The following is an 8,859-nucleotide window of genomic DNA, read 5'->3' as shown; positions in this document are numbered from 1 at the left end:
TGCCATGTTATGCTTTGTGGTGCTATGTTTGCTTTATATTTACTGTTTCTTCCCCCTCTTCTCTCCGATAGACCCCGAGACCGATGCTGCCCTTGTGATCGACTACGTCGACGACGACCCCTCCTTGCCAGAGCAACCAGGCAAGCCCCCCCCCCCTTGATCACCAGATATCGCCTACTCTCCTTTATACTGCTTGCATTAGAGTAGTGTAGCATGTTACTGCTTTCCGTTAATCCTATCATGATGCATAGCCCGTCCTTGCTACTACTATTGTTACCTTTACCTGCAATCCTAATGCTTAGTATAGGATGCTAGTTTTCCATCAGTGGCCCTACATTCCTGTCCATCTGCTGTGCTATACTATCGGGCCGTGATCACTCGGGAGGTGATCACGGGTATATACTGTATACTTTATACATGATACATGTGGTGACTAAAGACGGGTCGGCTTGTGGAGCACCCGCGAGTGATTCACGGATTGGGGGCTGAAAGGACCTTTGTCCCAACGTCCCTCTGTGTGGATCTTTGTGGCGAAGCGACAGGGCAGGTTGAGACCACTTAGGAGAGAGGTGGGCCTGGCCCTGGTCGACGTTCGCGGTTATTTCAAAATAACACGCTTAACGAGTTCTTGGTATTTGATCTGAGTCTGACTACTGGCCTATACGCACTAACCATCTACGCGGGGACAATTATGGGCACTCGACATCGTGGTATCAGCCGAAGCCTTCGTGACGTCAGCGACTGAGCGGCGCGCGCCGGATTGGACCCGTAACGCACTTCCTTTGTAATGGAGGTTGCTAGTTCTGCTTCCGGCCGCCGTTCGCAACGTGCAGTGTGCAATGGGCGATGGGCCCAAACCCCTGCGCCATAGGATTTAGACCGGCGTGCTGACCTCTCTGTTGTGCCTAGGTAGGGCTGCGACGTGTTGATCTTCCGAGGCCGGGCATGACCCAGAAAAATGTGTCCGGCCAAATGGGATCGAGCGTGTTGGGTTATGTGGTGCACCCCTGCAGGGAAGTTAATCTATTCGAATAGCCGTGATCTTCGGTAACAGGACGACTTGGAGTTGTACCTTGACCTTATGACAACTAGAACCAGATACTTAATAAAACACACCCTTCCAAGTGCCAGATATAACCCGGTAATCGCTCTCTAACAGGTCAACGAGGAGAGGATTGTCGGGTAGGTTTATGCTATGCGATGCTACTTGGAGGACTTCATTCTACTCTCTTTTACATGCTGCAAGACGGAGGCTGCCAGAAGCGTAGTCTTCGATAGGATTAGTTATCCCCCCTCTTATTCTGGCATTCTGAAGTTCAGTCCACTGATATGGCCCTTTACACATATACCCATGCATATGTAGTGTAGCTCCTTGCTTGCGAGTACTTTGGATGAGTACTCACGGTTGCTTTCTTCCCCCCTTTTCCCCTTTCCTTTCTTTTTGGTTGTCGCAACCAGATGCTAGAGTCCAGGAGCCAGACGCCACCATTGACGATGACTCCTACTACACCGGAGGTGCCTACTACTACGTGCAGCCCGCGGACGGCGACCAGGAGTAGTTTAGGAGGATCCCAGGCAGGAGGCCTGCGCCTCTTTCGATCTGTATCCCAGTTTGTGCTAGCCTTCTTAAGGCACACTTGTTTAACTTATGTCTGTACTCAGATATTGTTGCTTCCGCTGACTCGTCTATGATCGAGCTTTTGTATTTGAGCCCTCGAGGCCCCTGGCTTGTAATATGATGCTTGTATGACTTATTTTATTTGTAGAGTTGTGTTGTGATATCTTCCCGTGAGTCCCTGATCTTGATCGTACACGTTTGCGTGTATAATTAGTGTACCATTGAATCGGGACGTCACAACCCTTGCAATCAAGAGGAATGATCATGGTAATTTCCTTGCGGCGGCGACCTGGTTCATACCCCATGTGACTAGTGTGGATTCTGCTGAAATAATTGCTAATCAAAATGGTATCTATTTGGCTGCGAATATTGACTGCAACTAGGTGCTTCTTGAGTCTGGTTGCTTGTTTTGCCGTTGAAACATTGCGAAAAGAGGAAGATTACTTCGATCCTAATGTTGTTGCGATCACAGAATGCAAATCAACTAGCAAGTGAGTGTGGCCATGTTGATTATCAACATTGTTATAGAGAAGCTAATGAAGTGGCGAATTGCCTAACTAAATCTGCATTTAACTCTATATCTTTCTCCTTTTGGGACACTATCATCCATTTATTTCATCTTGCCTTGTAAATGATCTCTTGATCTTGTGGTCAATAAAGTTCTATTACTGTAAGAAAATGATTCTTGCAAATAAAAAAATAAATACGATAGATATGTGGTTTTCTGCAAAGTTGATTATGATGTTTTTATGTCAAATACTCAGCTTCTTGTTATTCGACCCATTGGTTATGAATGCTCTTGAATACGTTGACTCCAAGTGCCTCAATCTTATAACACACAATGTTATATAAAAAAGTCTTAAAAACAACTCCGCAATGTAAATTGTAACATAGTGAGTACTAATCGATTCAAAACATTATCTTAAACTAGTCTTGTATGTAGGCTAGTCACTTCAAAATTGCTAACGTCAATAAACCTTTAGCCACGCAAAATCAAGACTTTAACTTCTGTTACCCGCGCCAACAATCAAGTTCCAAGTCCCAGCAACAATTTTTGAGGGGTCAACTTTCAACTACCAACAAAGGGAGTGACTATAGGTAAGTGGTCTGATAAATTATTTTAAGTAAATCGATTTTCTAGGCCATTAGATTAAGATCCAACGTCTGTTCATCTTTCTTCTTCCTCCAACTCTATCCTTCTCCAACCGTTCCTTCTCCCAACTTACATATAGCTATTGTGAACAACAAATGCATGTTGCAACATAGAAAAATCCAAAAAAAAAATATTGTGTTTGCAAAGACTCAAAGTCCATTTCCGAACAACAAAAGAGAAGGCGGAGCTCAAAGAACATCAACTTTTTGAGCATGACAAACCGAACATCCGAAACAACAAATTACGTTGTCTTTTTTTTGCGGGTAGACAAATTACATTGTCGTGGATGACAATTTTCTTAGCAAGCATAATAAATGTGTTGTTGTAAGGATGACAATTTTTATTACTAGCAAGCATGACATCCTCAGGACAATATAATTTGTCATAAAAAACGTTTGATTTGCCGTGCTCGAAAAATCCGAAGTCAGATTTTTATCATTTCCGAAGAACTATTTTCCAGGCCCAGTTGCAAATTGCAGCGGGGAGGCCTCTCCCGGTTAAACCAACCCCTCTGCCGTAGTCCAAAGCCCAGGCTCCAAAACCGCAACCAAATGTCCTCCTCCACTGCCCCGTCCCCGTCGCCGTCCCGCCTGGTGCCGCAGCTCCTGGTGGCCCTCCTCCAGCGCCGCCGCTTCGACGCCGCGCTCCGCCCGTCCCCCACCTTCCGCGGCTTCTCCCCGTCCTCCATCGCCGCCTCGCTCGCCGCCATCCCGCGCCTCATCCTCCCGCGCTCCGCGGGCCGCCTCTGCCCGCAGCGGCCCTTCCCCGCCCCGTCCTCCTCCTACCACCGCCGGGTCGCCGCCGCGCTCACCCTCGCCTTCCTCAACTGGTCCCACTCCGACGCTGCCAACCCGCGCGCCGTCCCGCTCACCGAGGCCCCGCTCCGCGCCGCCGCGCTCTCCCTCGCCCGCGCCCGCGCGCTCCCCGCGCTCTTCGGCCTCCTCCGCGAGCACGCCCCGCTCGTCTCCACCGCCGCGCTCACCGACGTCATCCGCGCGCTCGGCGAGGAGGGCCTCCCGCGGCAGGCCCTCGCCGCCTTCCACCGCGCGCGCCAGCTCCGGTGCTCCCCGGACGCGCAGTGCCACAACACGCTGCTCGCCGCGCTGTGCCGGAACGGCCGGTTCAAGGAGGCCAGGTTCCTGCTCGACCAGATGGAGCGCCCCGGCGCGCGCTGCAGGCCTGACTCCTACACCTACACCGTGCTCATTTCCTGGTACTGCCGGATCGGGGCGGGGACCGGGTGCCGGAAGGCCGCCAGGAGAAGGATCTACGAGGCCGGGAGGCTGTTCCGGAGGATGGGGGAGAAGGGGCTGGAGCCGGACGTCGTGACCTACAACTGCTATATCAATGGCCTCTGCAAGACGTACCGCGTGGAGCGTGCGCACGAGGTGTTCGATGAAATGGTGAAGAAGGGGTGCTTGCCAAACCGGGTGACATATAACTCGTTTGTGAGGTATTACAGTGCGGTGAATAAGGTTGACAAGGCCGTTGAGTGGATGAGGGAAATGGTGGCGAGGGGGCATGGGATGGCGACATCAAGCACGTACACACCTCTTATACATTCGCTATACGAGAGTGGGCGGATCGGGGATGCAAGGCGGTTCATGATCGAGATGGCGGAAAGCGGGCACCTGCCAAGGGAACACACCTACAAGCTTGTGAAGGATGCAACTGAAAAGGCCGATGAGGAGGCCTTGCCAGCAGAGCTGTGTCACTCCATTGAGGATGGCATCAAGGAAAGGTTTCAGCATGTACTGCGTATGAAACCCATAATGCGGCCAGTGACAAGATAATCAGGATCAACATTGAGGTTGTGCAAACTTAACATAGGAGAGGTTCATCCTGCACACAGAAGCTTCTTGATTGAGAATTCCAAGGGGCATGCTAATGCATGTGTAAGCTGTTGAAGACTGTGATCGGGAGTGCCCTGGGTAGAAAGCTTTGTTGAAAGAGCATTGCCTTTGAGAGTAGATGATGATCCCAGGGGAAAATCACTTGATGAAAATGAGATTGAAGCCCAAAACACCACCAATGAGAACTCACAGGATTGTTCTGAGGCAAAGATGAAGTGGATTTGTGCAGAAGGTAAATGTTGTGTGAGATTCTCCTCACTATCATAATTGATGCGGGAATAATTGCTGTGCAACAGCCAACAAGCCTGGCCTGTTGTTGTTTACAAGTGGTAAAACCTTTGTTACTGTACATTTCTGGGATCATGTAGTTTGCAGCATGACCATCATAAATTTGTATTTCGCATTTTCTTTTATATACATTCATCACAAGGAATTTGTTTTTCTCACCCAGGCCTACACATGTTCAGTTTACCAGAATTGCCAGTAAATTGTTTGTGAAATTGTGTGTTTTCTGTTCATAATTACATTAATGCTTTGTAATTTTTGGCAATGGCATCATTGGGATTGCATCTATATTAGAAGTCACTGCATTCTCCGTTGCTATATAATGTAATTTGGTGAACACACGCATGAAGTGTATAATGCATGTCAAACAAGTCAAAACAAGCTGTATAAAGGTCACACATTCTTTACTGTGACGAATAAGTCACTCCTATAAAACAAAATGACTTACTAAGGTAGCATTTCTACAAAAAGAACTTCACACACGAACTCGGAATATGGATAACAACAAGGACCCAAAATTTAGTTTCACAAATTGCACACAACTTCCAGTTCAAGGCTGACAGATGATTTATACTGATCCGTCATACCGATACAGAAGTAGAAACTCTGTAAGCTTATGTTGTCTGCTTTCTGTTCGTGGCCTTCGCTGTATATACCAAACAACCATCTGTTGCTCCCTCCATTTGATGCTTATGAAATGTTCAGGGATCTGACTCTTCACGGTTTCCAAGCTGATGGCGGTGGTGGGGGTGTCGGGAACATTGGGGGAACTGCTGAGAAGATGGTGTTCTTATCAATTGAGTATCTTCCAGTATCGATGTCAGCTAGAGAAATCAATGCTGCAACCAGGCCAGCATTTGCTGCAAGAGTAGGCTCTGTGTAATTGTAATTTGTGCGGATATCTTTGAAGCCATCATGCTTGTCAGGGCCAGCAACCATTGCTCCGACGAGGATATTAGGGTTTGCTTTCTTAGACTCCCTCCATTTAAAACCTCCTTTGCATCCGTACTTGACACCGTTATGAGGGATTGATGCCCCTCTGTGATGAACGCGCTTGGGGTACTTCTTTCCAAAACCAACGACGTAGCTCATCTTTTGTGGGTTCTTGCCTAGAATATAATCAAGCTGCAAATTGAAGGGTTTTGAGTGTCAATTGACTGATGCCTGCTAACGTACATTATACATTATTTTAGTCCAGGAGTATTGAGTACAAAACTCTACCTGTGACTTTGCAAACTTGCGGAGGACATCTGTGGTATAGAAATTAGGTCCACAATACCACCCTGGTGTATCTGCAGTGTCCAGGTAATCAGCATACAAAGAGGCAAGGAATGCTGCATTGACGACGTACTGAAGTGGTTGAGGCCCTCCATGGTTGAGTTGTATCAATCCTCCTGCAAAACATTCGGTTACTTATCTTTCCAGTGTGGAAGTGGATTTAGAGAGGCAGTGGAAAACAAAGAAGGGCATTACCAACCTTTAGTGAAGTTGAATGAATTGAATACTGGTAAATAGGAGCACATGACATTGTCAGTTTGGTTGTGGAATGTCCTTAATATTTCTTCATAAGGATACCCTGGACTTAGGAAGAGCCGCAACCTGCTGAGAAGAACCTGCATAATGTAGAAAGTGTTTAATGTCGGATCATTCTTCATTAACATTGATCATCATTTTCTACTAATATTCTGATTCCTTTTAAAGCATTAATGTTCTTTCTCTTCTCATTTAGATGCTGTCATATTGCTTGTTTGTTATTCCTTTGGTGCTAAATGCTAAGTATTTCTAACACATCCAGTTAACTGAACATAGGTATGAAGTATGCTAACCTGAGATCCTGGAAGCTTGTCATCCCAGGTAAACACTCCATAGTTTGGGCTACCAATCCAGAACGCTCCCGCGTGCTTCGCCATCCCTGGAGCTGTGGCGATGGTGAGGTATGATGTGTTCCCCGTGGCGAAGTACATCCACGCACCGCCCCACACAAACTCATCCCAGTAGCTGGTGGAATTGTAGAACAGCGACTGATCAGAGCCATTGGGGCTGTATCGGCCGCGCTGCAGCCTACCGAACTTGTACAGCGCCTTGGCACCGTGGACGAGCTTGTCAGAGTACGTCTTGCTGTCCTTGAACACTATGGAAGCTGCGGCAAGGGCGGCAGCCATTTCAGCGGCAAGATCCGAGCAAGAGTGGCACTCGATGACAGGCCTCTTGTAATCAATGTCCTCTGGTCTCATCCAGCAGTAGTGGTCGTTCGGCATGGGGCCTTTGGAGGTGTCACCCACGCCGACCTGCAACAAGAAGTTCATATGACATCAGTGAGCTGAAACTTTACTCAATTGAGCAGATCTGGTGCCCAATTTCCCGGGCACACGACAAAGCAAATCGGCGCAACCGAGATGATCAGCCTCTACGAACCTGGGCGACGATCCGGTCGATGGTGTCGGCGGACGAGTTGAAGGTCTTGAGCATGTAGTCGGTGCCCCACTTGATGATCTCCTTGACATGGTCGAGCTCGCCGATGGCCTCGTACTTGGCCCTGTACTCGATGACCGTCCAGCTGAGCATGGTCATGGACCAGGCCATGGGGTAATTGAACTTGATGGCGTCGCCTGCGTCGTAGAAGCCTCCGACCAAGCTCTTCTTGACGGTGCTGTCCGAGAGGCCGTCCTTCATGCCGGAGTTGCCCCTCCAGCTCACGCCGTTGTGCTTGGGCAGATGACCAGCTGACAATTTCAGACCACGACATAACGTCAGAACTCAGAAGGTGCGCTCCATTTTTGCTCTCGTATGAATAGATAGTTCCTTTTGCCTATACTTTTTCAGATACGTATGGAGACAATAGTTACTTTTCCCAAGGTGAAGTTTCTTCCGGTAAAATATGGGCATACGTAGTAACTCAGCCAGATCTCACCATCCCAGACATGCTAAATGTAGGAGGACATGATGAGGTGGCGAGGAGGCGATAGGAGGACAAAGAGCTACAATAACTAGAATTGTTTGCATGCCCCCCCGTTGGCACCACGCAAAAGCGGATCTGGTCTCGGGCCGGTGCAGTGCAGGGAGAGGAAAGGGACGAACAAGAGGTGGAAATCGAAGCAAAGGTAGTAAAAAAGATGCAGGTGAAAAAAGGAAGAAGAAGAAGAAGCAGCTGGGAAAACTCACATCGCTGGGCGTTGAAGAACATGAGCGCCTTGTGGAGCGCGAGGGTGTACTGGTCGGGGGGCGGCGGCGGCGGCTTCTTGTGCGGGACGAGCTTGACGATCATCATGACGAAGCCGACGAAGAGGCCGACGCCGAGGATGAGGCCGATGGTCCACATGAAGATCTTGCGGTCGATGACCATGCAGCCGATGTCCACGTACTTCTTCTTCTTCTTCCCGGCCTGGTCGCCCGGGCCGGCCAGCAGCCAGCTCTGCTGCGTCTCGTCCAGCTGGTGCCGCATCATGGCGCCCCGGTCCAGGTCCCGGCTCCGGTCGTCGTCCGTCGCCGAGTCCGCGTTCGAGATCTCCAGCGTCCCGCCCCACGGGTCCCGCCCAAACATCCTGCCGCCGCCTTTCGCCGGCCGCCTCCTTGCTGTCTAGTTCGCGACGGCAATGGCCGGAGGAGGACGACGGGGCTGTTTCTCAATTGGAGGGAGTGTGGGTGGAGAGGGGGGAGACGAAGGTGGTGGTGGTACTGCGAATGAATGAATGATGTCCGTCCGGGGCGGTGGTGAGCGATGGCACGGCGCTATGTTATGATGAAGTGAAACGGAGGGAGGGGTCGGGGTGGTGGTTGGGGCGTAGCTTTCGTCGCCCCCTTGGCCCGTCTTTTCGGTTTGGTCTCGTTGCCGCTATCGGATGGGTTGGCTCCGGCTCTGGTTCTAGGTGCGCCGCTTACAGTGGAGGCCGTGTGTGGTGGCCACTCCACTTCACTCGCCTCTGTACCCTGTACCCTGCACCCCGTGGGGC

The 8,859-nt window shown here is 49.8% G+C and overlaps 2 protein-coding genes across 2 annotated transcripts; one reads left to right on the top strand and one right to left on the bottom strand.

The window, feature by feature from the left end:
• The first annotated feature begins 3,314 nt into the window (after window positions 1–3,314).
• Window positions 3,315–5,151, top strand: LOC123086950 (pentatricopeptide repeat-containing protein At1g77405). The gene has a single exon (XM_044508817.1). It carries the CDS (start codon window positions 3,323–3,325, stop codon window positions 4,562–4,564), a length of 1,242 nt encoding a protein of 413 aa, XP_044364752.1. The 5' UTR covers window positions 3,315–3,322; the 3' UTR covers window positions 4,565–5,151.
• Window positions 5,152–5,292: 141 nt separating this feature from the next.
• On the bottom strand, window positions 5,293–8,631 carry LOC123086949 (endoglucanase 10). Its single transcript, XM_044508816.1, has 6 exons — window positions 8,072–8,631; window positions 7,325–7,632; window positions 6,736–7,197; window positions 6,387–6,522; window positions 6,131–6,303; window positions 5,293–6,034 (listed from the first exon to the last, which is right to left on the bottom strand). Exons 1-6 carry the CDS (start codon window positions 8,448–8,450, stop codon window positions 5,627–5,629), a joined length of 1,866 nt encoding a protein of 621 aa, XP_044364751.1. The 5' UTR covers window positions 8,451–8,631; the 3' UTR covers window positions 5,293–5,626.
• Between the last annotated feature and the right edge of the window lie 228 nt (window positions 8,632–8,859).

Source organism: Triticum aestivum, chromosome 4A, assembly GCF_018294505.1.
Source record: "Triticum aestivum cultivar Chinese Spring chromosome 4A, IWGSC CS RefSeq v2.1, whole genome shotgun sequence".
Classification (NCBI taxonomy): Eukaryota; Viridiplantae; Streptophyta; class Magnoliopsida; order Poales; family Poaceae; genus Triticum; species Triticum aestivum.
This window is presented reverse-complemented; position numbering and strand designations above follow the sequence as displayed.

Coding starts and splice junctions, on each gene's coding strand:
- LOC123086950 (XM_044508817.1), top strand. CDS start 3,323: ATGTCCTCCTCCACTGCCCCGTCCCCGTCGCCGTCCCGCCTGGTGCCG.
- LOC123086949 (XM_044508816.1), bottom strand. CDS start 8,450: ATGTTTGGGCGGGACCCGTGGGGCGGGACGCTGGAGATCTCGAACGCG. Junction 7,198..7,324: donor TCGACCGGATCGTCGCCCAG/GTTCGTAGAGGC, acceptor TTCTTGTTGCAG/GTCGGCGTGGGTGACACCTC. Junction 6,304..6,386: donor TTCATTCAACTTCACTAAAG/GTTGGTAATGCC, acceptor AATGTTTTGCAG/GAGGATTGATACAACTCAAC.